Source organism: Hippichthys cyanospilos, chromosome 6 (assembly GCF_059441005.1).
Source record: "Hippichthys cyanospilos isolate Australia breed blue-spotted pipefish chromosome 6, RoL_Hcya_1.0, whole genome shotgun sequence".
NCBI lineage: Eukaryota > Metazoa > Chordata > Actinopteri > Syngnathiformes > Syngnathidae > Hippichthys > Hippichthys cyanospilos.
The window spans coordinates 20,027,524-20,040,000 of NC_142374.1; the positions used below are offsets into that span (position 1 = coordinate 20,027,524).

The following is a 12,477-nucleotide window of genomic DNA, read 5'->3' on the forward strand; positions in this document are numbered from 1 at the left end:
CGTGGACCTTTTCGGGACTTGACGCTGAAATGCAGCAGTTTTTTTTATTTTTTGGAAAACTTTTAATTGCATGTTATTCTGATGCAATGCTAATACAGTGGAATCTATTTATGAACCCCTCTTGTTACGAAAAATTCAGGTTACAAAACGCCCCTTCGGAAAAATACTCTCTTTTTAAGGGGGAAAATTCAGGATCCAAAAAGCGAAAATCATCACAATGGGGGAGGGGGGAACAAAATCTTTACCCATGATGCACTTTGTTTACCTTTGACCCTTCAGCATCACCGAATCCTTGTCATCTGCTAGCACACATTGGCAAAGCACTGAGTCCAATTTTTTTTTTAGAGTTTTTGGTTAAAATGTTAACTCATTCAATGCCACGGACGTATTTTGACATTTTTTTTTTTCCAGGAGTCTGGACATTCAATCCGAGATACTCAAGTATTGATTTAATACTCAAGTGTCTGGAAAATACAGTCCTTAATTTAATTAAGTATCAGTTTAATACTAACTCATTACTAACTCGGTACTAACTCATTCAATGCCAGGGACGTATTTTCATGTTTTTTAAGAGACATTAAATCTCAGATTTGTAAGTATTAAATCGATACTTAAGTACATTAATTTGCAAATATTTAAGTATTAAATTGATACTTATGTACCTGGGATTTAATGTCCTGACTCTTAAAAAAACGTGAAAATACATCCCTGGCATTGAATTAGTTATTTTCTCACAGGTGTCAAACGTCCACAAAATCCAAAGGTAAATGAACATAATTGTTATTCCTTACATGATATACTTTAAATTCCATGATTATTGTGCACTAATGTAATTCAAATTGGCATTTGTTACAGTTTTGGGGCTTGGAACGGATTAGGCTATTTACATGTAAAAAGTCTCTCTACTTATGAAAAATTCATGTTACAAAATGAACTCCGAAACCAATTAATTTCGTAAGTAGAGGTACCACTGTATGTGTCTTTTGCATTTTTACATTGACAGAAATGATGGCCTACAAAATAAAAATGACATCAGATGAAACATTGTCTAAAGGTTAGTTCGGTTTGCCAGATGAAGACGAGCTGGAGGACATGTCGTCTTCAAAGCTGCGACATTCAACCTCTTAATTGCTCAGAGTCCAACAGAGTTCTTACGTAACTTAGGCGGGATTATGTAACTGACCATCTCGCATGTAAGTAGGCTATATCCCACAGTGATAAAAATGTCACCCAGCGGAACAGTAAACAGAACATTTGTAACTAAAGTAAATAGACATTTGGGAACGCTTTCAGTTGAATACCTAATAATAATTTTCTGTATTTATCCAAAACAAAAACACAAACAGACCAACTTCTCTTTTAACGTAAATGCTTCGTTTCTATTTGAAGACAACTCGCATTCATGTGCGATCCAAAAATCAATCGCTTTGGCTTTTCCCTGTAGGATTTGGAGGAGTGGATCTTAACCCTTGTGCGGTATTTTGTTGAATTCTTTGATCCTTTCACAACAAAGGGAAAGCATTAAAAGAAGACACTAGGGAGCTGAAATTTCACCCGGATGGTGACAACATGTCAAAGTTCAACATGGCACGACCACTTACTCATCATGCTAATATATATATATATATATATATATATATATATATATTTTTTTTTTTTTATGAGAACAGGTCTGACACTCGATATGTTGATTTTTTTTAAAAATATGTATTAAAAATTAATTATTATCCAAAAGAGGACACTTTAGTTTGATTTTTTTTTTGTGGACCAATACAAATGAAGTTTGAAAAGGTCTAAATTTGAATAAATCAGACACTGATGGTGTGTTTTAAGTTTTTTTTGTTTTTTTACCCAAAAATGCTTTGCACTGGTTAAAGGGTACTTGGCTGAAAAGATGTTTCACAACAGGGGGTACATCTGAAAAAAAGTTGGAGAACCACCGACCTAGAGATACCTCTCCAAATGTAGTTCCAAAGTTCAAACTTAGACATGAATGGCGCAGCACTATATTTCAAGTCTTTTTTTAAATTCAAAAAGACTTTGCACTGGGTTACTTGGCGGAAAAAAAAAAAAATCACGGGAGGTACATGATTGAAAAAGGTTGAGAATTACCGACTTAGAGGAGTGGGACCTGATGGTTGAAACGACATATGGTTATGAAGCTCGAGAGGGAAGCTGTGAATAAAACGGGGGCGACCTCTAAACTGTCTGACCCGAGTGACATTGATTAGAATTAGAATGTGAAGTGTGCACGGTGGCGTATAGACGGATGGATGGATGTGGGGGTGAGTGTAACGGTCCAGGGTGGGGGAGGACGTGGTGGCACTATTGCAATGCTAAAAGCGGGGAGACATTCTGTCATTTGCCGATTTCACCGCTCCTTTTTGCACGGAACTTGTTGCTGGTAATTGCGCTGACCAAGACCGACGACGGACGTCCCGAGGACAATGCCCGTCTTTTGCTCCTGTGCGCTTCGACGCTTTAATGGCACTTAATTAGCCCCGATCCCAAATCGGACATACGCAGACCTCCCGCTTGAGCACTTTGCGAACGCCCGGACGGAAATAGGTCAGAATTAATGGTCAGCTGCGTGTCTCAAGTGTCCATGGCCTTGCCTTTGCGTTGACATGGGGGGGCCGCGCCGGTGAAGCGCAGGCTCGATGGGGGTTGGGTGAATGGCATGCGTTGGCTTTCGGATGGGGTGGGGAGTTCACCCCGGGAGCTGCTCATTGGCTACGGGCTCCCCAAAAAAAAAAAAAAAAAATGCTTATAGCTTTGCTGCATGACTGGGCATTTGTGACAGGCGGCCGGAGTCCTGCCTGCTACATCTGCCAGGGGCACCGAGCCCTCAGCCACTCAGCTTATAATCAATCACTTACGAACGATTGCTACACAGGCAGCCTGACGTTTGTTTTCCTTGAGTCCAGCAGTTAAAAAAAAAAAAAAAAAAATGCCTGCGCTGCTTTGCCCTCAGGTGGTTTTGACTGTGACATCAAATAAAAAGAGATGCGACAGAGACATGGGGGTGGGGCCGAGCGGGGGTGCACAAATTCACATTTGCATCGCCGGTGTCGAGCAAAAACCTCGATTAATTTGTCATTTGAAACTGTTTTGATGAATCAGTTTGAAAAAGGTTTTTTCGCAAGGTTTGGAGGTTTATAAAACGTGTTTACGATAGTTTGTAACTGAATTGTGATATTTAGGCAGTTATTTCTTGCAAAGCCCCCAAAGAGAAAACATTTCACGCCCCCCACTCACTTCATGACTATGACTATCGTTAGCCGTAAAACTTGTATACCTAAAAGTGTATTCTTTTTAGCATGAATCCATGAAGTACTGTAAATTAATTTTCAGCAAATGTTGACTTTTTTCATACAAGTTAGTCTGAAACTGAAAAAAAAGCTTCAAGTGCATCAAAGTGCCTGAAATAAAAATAACATTACATCAAAGCTTATTTAAACGAGAAACATTATTTGATCAATGGAACCGTTTTATGCTAGAAAAAATAAATACATAAAAAATGATCTGGAACATTACCATAAAAACGCCAATATACTAAACATTTGAACTTGAAGAAAAATGTACGGAACATTGAGATGATATTTTTTTCTAAAAGTATAACTGCACAGACTGTGACAATGAGAGCCCCACTGCACCACCTGGTGTCGTGGGTGTGCAATTACACTTCACACAGCAAAAGCAAAGCCTGTTCCCTAGGGTCATCTTCAATCACCAATTTAATCCAATGAGACAATACGTCTACATAATTATTTATCCACATATATGTATATATGGTTATATAATGGTTATGGTTATAATGGAAAAGTGATGATCTGGGGAATACAAAATTCCACCCGACACCAAAGATGTGAAAGACGGATGATAATTATCGGGTGTTTCTAGAATCTAGGACGTTCTGTCAACAAATAGACTTCATTTTGGGGGCAAAAGACAGCTGCGGGCGGTGTAGCCGAGAGCCGCGGCCCGCTGTGTTGTAAAGGACATATTACCTGCTCCGTAATGACTTTCGGAGTTGAACTTTCCTTTTAGCGGAAGTAGGTTTTGGGGTCATTTTATGTAACGTGTCCCTGACTGAGATAGCCTTGGCCACATGCTGGCTTGTTTGTTGCCATGGGAACACGGACAGCCCATGATGAACGAGGATATCGCACAAAAAAAAAAAAAAATGTCCGCCATTGTTGTGTTTTGCCTTTCAGACATGCTCCTCTCATACATGGCAAGGGGTCACCATTTGGTGACCTGGGCGGTTCTTTGCGACGCTAGGATTACATGTGATTTAGATTGGGATGAAAAAAGCCAGTCGGGAGTAGTAACGAGTTAGTGGCGTAATCCCGCGTTTTTGGGCACCCAAATGAATTTGAATCAGAGCAGACTACATCTGGGAATGATCAGGCACGCTTATTTCAAAACAAACCTTGAAAATGCCAGCATTTACTTGAGGCACGTTAGAGGACACCGTCAAACTTTTACGTGCAGAAAGAAACTTAAAACTGGCACCAAATATGGAAGTTCGAATTTGACCACTCACAAATATATATCACTGCTCTGTCTACATTCTAATAATTCTCTCTGTTTTAAATTTATAGTACATTAAGATCCCGACTTCGGAATCTCCGGATGGATTCAGAGTCTTCTCTTTTTACCTGTCCAGCGACAGCAAAGACAAACCTCAGTCCAGCTTCGACTGCGTTCATCAGTTTGTTTCAGGGTAAGCAACCGCAGTCCAATGTAGTTTGCAGCTTCTTTTTACACACAAACAAACAAACAAAAAAAACGATTTTCAAAATCCTTTCTGTGTTTTATTAGACTTCAAGTAGCCTTTTCAAACACACTTTGCATTTCGACAAATATTTTTTCCCGAAAATACTGTCATGCCGTGATTAGATCAGCGGAACTGATGCTTTCCATGAACTACAAACACGTTTAGCACAGTGTGCTACAGTCTTTTTGAAAGATGTAAAATATTTTAAGATACAATTGTTGATGGTCGTGGACTAATTCATGGAATTCACTGAACCCGTGCTTTCTGTGAACTAAGCCTAAGAGACAAAAAAAAAAAACAGTATGCATCTTATCACATTTGTGACATCGCCAATGTGAGGACTGGATTGTGTTCCGCTGGACACTTTTGTAACACAAATATACATTTGTCGTTGTTCCACTAAAGGGAGGGCAAGGATCAGTTGGAAGGCCAGGGTAGCATCCAGGACAAGATAACAGTTTGCGCCACAGATGACTCCTACCAAGCCACACGGGAACGCATGTCCCAGGTGGAGAAGGATATCTGGAGCCGCTCAGCTATTGAAATCAAACCAGGACCAAGTAAGTGTTGCCTCCTGACACCTCTTAACAGTGGTTCTCAAATGGGGGTACGGGAAGAGATTTGAACAAGGTTTTTGCAGGTAGTAGCAAATCTAGTTTCATGCTTTATAATGCCATGATACAAAGAGTAGTTTTCTTTTCAGATTAAAAACAAATTAACAGGAACATGACGCAACGTATTGCTAAATTGTGCAATCGTGACTTGTTGGAAAAACACTGAATGTTTTTATTAAGTTTTATACAGAGGTAGATTATCAGGAGTGGCTGAATGAATTAAGCTTTATATTGTGCAATAACTGTCATATGTGCAACACACCACGGCTTTACTATTAGCACTTTAGCACCCCAGCGCTTTAGTTCACTTGTTTAGAATTTAGTTTCATATTTATTTGTGTTTATGTGTATATACACATATAGGGGAACATTTATATACATTAACTGCTTATTTCTGCGGATAGATAGTTTATATCGGTTGTGGATGTCACGTAAGTGCGTTGAATGTATGAACGTATGACTAAAAGACGTGCTGCTGCTGCACCTTCATTTCCTGCAAAGGATGACTAAGGTATCTATCTATTTATGTATCCATCTATCTTTAGTTGAAGAAATGTATTATTGGTGGGGTGTAGTATACGCATGTACAGTAGGTCATATTATATTAGTGATATGTACGTAAATATATATAATATGTTCCAAATAAATCATTCATTCATTCAAACCACTGCCTTAGTATTTGTACTAGCATACGCAATGTTGTCCAAACTATTGGTTCACCTTGCTTGACTTGCTTCAACTCTTCCGGGACAAAAGGCTTGGCTCTGAGGATCCGCTGTATTATATCACAAGGTGTTCTGTTGGGTTGAGGTCGGGACTCTGTGTCAAGTACAGCAATTTTTATAGGCCCTGCTTTGTGCATTGGTGCACAGTCACAGTGGAGCAGTAAATTGGAAGAGTGGAATTGTCCAAAATGTCTTTTGTAAGCTGAACCATCCTGAGTTTTTTTTTTTTTCACTAGAACTTAGGGACCAATAATTTGGATGATTCCAGGCACGTTCTTTTTCCAACAATAAAAGTGTGGATAAACTTGACCGGCTTGCACAGTCCTGACCTGAAAAGCTATAGAACACCTTTAGGATCAATTAGACTATACAAATGTGTTTCTTGAACAACGGTCAATAATTCTCACAAAAGCCATCCGAGGAAGTTGAAACTATTGCAAAGGGTGGATGACCTTCATATTTGACTTTATAGAATAAAAACAAAATGCCACTGATGGAATAATTGTGTATATGTACACATTGCTCGCACACTTCTTAACCCACTCACTCTCATATACACACACACACTCAGACTACAGACATAAACAATTCATTATATGGTCTTATTTTGAAACTTCTAACCGCCTCCTTTGTAATCTTTGTAATAAAATGAGGAGGAGAGCCCCAGAACACCGGAAGACACTGGTGCTCTCTCCCTCTTTTGCAAAAGATCGTGTTTGACACGAAACGAGTTTTGGCTTTTCTCCAGTCTCTCATTATTGATAACTCTGACATAACTTGGTCCCTCGAGCCGGGTCCCAACATATCTGTGGCAATATCCCAGTGAGGGATGCACATTTTCGACAGCAAGCAAAATGCACGTTTGTCAGGATTCGCTCAAAGTCGCGAAACATACAACAAATATTTGCCAGGCGTACCTCGACAGTTTTAGTGATTTTTCAAATAGCAAGAACATTTTGAACACTCTAACTTATTGATTTCTTGACACATTTGGCCGTATCATTTCATCTGCTACTGACTGACGCATTTTGCCAGGCTGACACATTCAAATAAAAATACAGGGGGGCATCAATGAAGAAATGTAGGGAATCATTGAGTTATATAAACCGTATATAACCCGTCGACCAGTTGCGAACAGATGAATCAGATTTTCAACATCTGGGTTGATTTCCATGTTGGTTTGGTCTGTAGCATGTCATAAAACTGACCAAAAAACATCAATCATTGCAGAGATTGTAGAATGATTGTCACATGTATATCACCAAACCACACAGTGAAATTCTTACTATGTTCACCTCAGCGAACAGATGACGGCAGCCATAGTGGGCGCCATCATGCATATATTTGGGTATCATCAGTATAGCGATAAAAACGAATGGCATGTTTACATGTATTATCACCAAGAGGGATCGTGTAGATGTTAAACAGTTAAGGATCAAGTACTGACCCCTGCGGGACACCACATGAAACGGAGAAAGATTCAGAGGTCACGTTGCCATCGGAGACACTGCGTCCATTTGGAGATGTAAGATCCGACACAAGAAAGTGACCCCGAGATACCAACACATGATTTAAAACGTCTATAAGTATATTATGATCAATAGTATCAAATGCGGGATGAATCTATGTCTAAGAGAAGATTATTTGTCACATTTACAAGGGCCGTCTCAGTTATATTTGCAAAGTCTTATTTCGATTCAACACAAATCAACTGCTTTCATACAGGACAAAAAAAAATCCAAACGGAATTTCCGCCAGTGAGATTTATGCGGGCCCGATGAAATACTTGGAACTTGGAAGCACCTTCTTAAGAAGATGCTGTAATTAAATGGAAGTGAAATTGAGATGATCCTTTTAACTTTGAAATATAATATATAATCAATGAAAACATGCTGTGTGAAGCATGCCTGTAGCACAATGTTGGATAATTACATTACTGGCCAGCTGTGGGAATCTGTGTTGGTGCATTAAGTGCAACGTTTTAATGCAGAAGGAGTGAGACATCCAAGTAGGCGTATAACCATCTTAATAAATAGATCATTGTATGTGTTTTATGCGCTAACATGCCCTGCGGTTTGGTGGTGACTCACTCTTCTTTTTAAGCGGGATTACTTGGTACTCGTTAAAACGTCCAAAACGAGTAATGGTCATTTGCAAAAACGCCACTATTGTAATAACAGGGTGCAATCACAATGTTGACGAAACATTACATTAACTTAACACGTGTTTAAGGAGGGATGTAAACGAATTTGTTGCACATTTGTTTGTTAGAAATAGACCACTTAGTCGCTGCTGCATCTCCGCTCATATTTTCTAAGGGCAATTAAGTGTCACCACTGAGCTATTTATACATCTATGTATACTCTATATAGAAAGGGTGAGGTTAGAAAGCAGCTTTATTTTTTTTCAGTCTGCAAACAGCTGCGGACGTTGGCCTGTTGCTAAGCGTCATCTTCAAATATCTTGGCCATTGATATTTTTCACCCCTATGGCACCATAAAATACTTTCCGGGGGGGTTATCATGTGAAGTGTAATTGCAATAAAGAAAGATTTTTTTTCAGGCACTTTAATGTACTTGGTTATTTTTTTTCTGTTTTAGACTAAGCTGTAACCCATATAACGCCGTAAAAAATCATTCTAAGGTTGTTGAAAGTTGATTTATATTGCTTTTTTTTTCTTTTATTAATGTTAAAAAGGATACAGGTTTAGGGATACTTGATACTTATACAATTTTTCTTGATAATAATCGTATTTTTAGTCAGTTTGTCGAGTGTGGGGGTGGGGGGTGAGAACTTTTCACTCAAGTTTTATCATGTTAAATGTAAATGCAATAAAAAAAAGATTTTTTTTTCAGGCACTTGAATGTACTTGGTTATTTTTTTCTGTTTTAGACTAAGCTATAACCCATATAACGCTGTAAAAAATCATTCTAAGGTTGTTGAAAGTTGATTTATATTGCTTTTTTTTCTTTTATTAATGTTAAAAAGGATACAGGTTTAGGGATACTTCTACAATTTTTCTTGATAATAATCGTATTTTTAGTCAGTTCGTCGAGTGTGGGGGTGGGGGGCGTGAGAACTTTTCTCTCTCAAGTTTTATCATGTTAAGTGTGAATGCAATAAAAAAAACAGGCACTTGAATGTACTTGGTTATTTTTTTCTTTTTTAGACTAAGCTGTAACCCATAACGTCGTAAAAAATCATTCTAAGGTTGTTGAAAGTTGATTTATATTGCTTTTTATTCTTTTATTAATGTTAAAAAGGATACAAGTTTAGGGATACTTATACAATTTTTATTGATAATAATCTTATTTATTGTCAGTTCGTTGAGTGTGGGGGTGGGGGGTGCGAAAACTTTTCTCTGTCCCTGGGGGCTGGCTTTGTTTTTTTTTATCATGTTAAGTGTAATAGCAATAAAGAAAGATTTTTTTTTCAGGCACTTGAATGTACTTGGTTATTTTTTTCTGTTTTAGACTAAGCTGTAACCCATATAACGTCGTAAAAAATCATTCTAAGGTTGTTGAAAGTTGATTTATATTGCTTTTTTTCTTTTATTAATGTTAAAAAGGATACAAGTTTAGGGATACTTATACAATTTTTATTGATAATAATCTTATTTATTGTCAGTTCGTTGAGTGTGGGGGTGGGGGGTGGCTTTGTTTTTATCATGTTAAGTGTAATTGCAATAAGGAAAGATTTTTTTTCAGGCACTTGAATGTACTTGGTTATTTTTTTCTGTTTTAGACTAAGCTGTAACCCATATAACGCTGTAAAAAATAATTAACAGTTGTTGATTTATATATTTTTTTCTTTTAATAATAATAAAAAGGATACAGGTTTAGGCATACATATACATTTTTTATAGATAATAATCTTATAATCTTATTGTTATTATCTTATAGTCAGTTGGTCGAGTGTGAGGGTGGGGGTTTGCGAAAACTTTTCTCTTTCCTGGGGGGGGCTTGGCAAAATATAATTGAGAAGCACTGGTGTACCGTATGTGCAAATAAAATGTAATATAAGACCTTAACATAACTGTCACGATTTCCAAATTGCGAGCGCAGTGGCAAGCGAATGTATTTTCCTTGCTCTGGTCAACCCTCACTCACGTGGTTCTTGGGAATGTACCGTTCCGTTTTTGACCTATGGCAGCCTCCAAAGTATGGCTTAAAGTTGTAATGAGATTATGGACTGTAGATATCTATAAGCAGTGCCTGCAGAGGTCCAGCTGAATTAGTGGTGCAACAGGAAGAAAGGACCTCTGTTTGCTTGTTGCTTTAACTTTCCATGCGCCTCTATTTACCCAGCAGTGAACTCCTGCTACCTGTATGCTCTTGCTGCAAGACTTTACGCCATTCGCGTAGTTAAGACGCTTTTTCAGATCAGGAAGAACGTGCTACACATAATGCCGGACTACCAGTTGCGTAATGTTTTGTCAGTCAAGATGAAGGTATTTGTAAAAACCGACTGAGGGCTTGATTTTAGATATGCTGTTGGGGTTTTTAACACTGTGGTTCTAAATCTTTGTTAAATTATGTGATTTTTTTTTTTTTTGCAAGGATCCCTTTTTAGTTTTCGATTTAAAAAAAAGACTCAAAATTTTGGAACTACAAGTAAAGCTATCACTAATGTACTATTCTGGACTTCTGGAAAAATCGCATCACTAATGACCATATGCATAGGTGTAAAACAACAAATTAAGTAATGTTTCACAAAGGCGCAACTAACACAATTTCACAATAGGTAGCTTAATATTCTAATTAATTTGCTCTTAATGTGAAAAGAGAAATGTACTGTCCCTCTCGCACAACAAAAAGTATTCAATTAGATGTTGTGATACCTGCGTAAACCCTGTTCAAATGTAACGCACATCCTGCAGTGCCTTCACGCACCCCAGGTGTACTCCTACTCCCATTTGCTGATTTTAAGGAAGTAAAAAATTAACTTTACAATAACATATTCTGTGCGGCTCCACTACGGTAAACATGGTATTCTAATTAATATTGTGTTTTTGAATTATTAATCAAACATCAAAATACGCTTTTTTCATCCCTCTCAGGGGGTTAGGTCACTAAAAATGACATTAATGTGCGGATGTGACCTCACTCAGAAAACAACTAAGCCACGATTGGTCCTTATAGAAGTCCTGAGTAGCTGTGGAGTCACTATATGTATATAGCAAATTTGCAAAAAGTTGTCTCATGATCAAATTAATTTGTTCTTGATTTGAAAACAAATATGTACTTTTTCTGTCATGGCATTAGAAAGGATGAAAGGATTTTGACAAAAAGGAGCCGTCAGAAGACTCAAACCCCCGTCAACGAAGGCGCTAACACACAGCTGTAAAATCTCTTTTCACTTGGCTTCTATGACATCACAGCTCCAAATATACCTGAAGACATGAGAGTGCATGATTCAAACTGTAGAGTACTGAATGAGAACTGTATTTAGATATTTAACTACTGTACACTGTACCTACTATGTACTAGGTCACAAAAATATAAATGATGTCCCCCTGCCCTTCAACTTTCACACATGCTCAATCGAGACTTAAACTCGCGCGCCTTTGTTTTGATCTCAGGTAAGTGCGTGAAGGTCCAGAGGAAGCAGGGTCCGGTTTCAGGCTCGGATAGCAGCACCAAGCACTCCCCCAGCAATAAGAGGAGCCTGGTTCCCAGCCCTGTGGCACAGCGACCCTTGAGAGACCGCATCACCCATCTCTTGGCCTTAAAACCCTACAAGAAACCCGAGCTGCTGCTATGGCTGGAGAGAGAGCGGGCCAGTCCAAAAGACAAGGCTGACCTGACCTTAGTGCTGGATGAGGTGAGACAAACAAGTCCAACAAGTTCCTGTCGATAGAAAACAACTTCAGAAAAGGCTGAAAGAGATGTTTGATCCAGAAAACTTATGCTGCCGATGTGTCTATTTTGGGCATTTTTCTGTGTTTACAAGGCTTTTGTCTCGCTGCAATCATAGCATGGAAAGCGGTGTCTCATTACCTCAGTGGTAAAGTGACAGGAAAGCTCGTGCTTTGACGGATGAGGGGCGGGGTGTCTTAGCTGGGTTCCACAAATGAAATGGTGGGTAGCGTTGTATCCGCGGGGTTGTTTTGCTTCAAAACAATGCAGTCAGGCGGGATTTCTGCCGCTTTTGAGACATTCTGACAACTGTCTTTAACGCGCCGTTAATAATGCAGGAAAGTGTTGTTGTTGTTTTTTTTTTTTCAGGTTGGAAAACTGAACCTTAAAGACAACAGTTATTCTCTGAAGGATGAGCTCTACAGACACGTCCAGAGAGATTGGCCGGGTTACGTAGAGGAGGAGAAGCAACTCGTCAACAGGCTTCTGATCAGGTG

General features: G+C 38.7%; 1 protein-coding gene across 2 annotated transcripts in view; it reads left to right on the forward strand.

Annotated features, from left to right (window-relative positions):
- The window catches only part of LOC148422708 (RNA polymerase II elongation factor ELL2), a 47,022-nt gene that overhangs the window by 21,854 nt on the left and 12,691 nt on the right, over window positions 1-12,477 (forward strand). For both annotated transcript variants that reach the window (XM_088416418.1, XM_088416419.1), the window contains 4 exons: window positions 4,608-4,729; window positions 5,189-5,343; window positions 11,704-11,945; window positions 12,350-12,474. In XM_088416418.1, coding sequence (XP_088272544.1) covers window positions 4,608-4,729; window positions 5,189-5,343; window positions 11,704-11,945; window positions 12,350-12,474 — 644 coding nt within the window. The remainder of the gene's footprint in view (window positions 1-4,607; window positions 4,730-5,188; window positions 5,344-11,703; window positions 11,946-12,349; window positions 12,475-12,477) is intronic.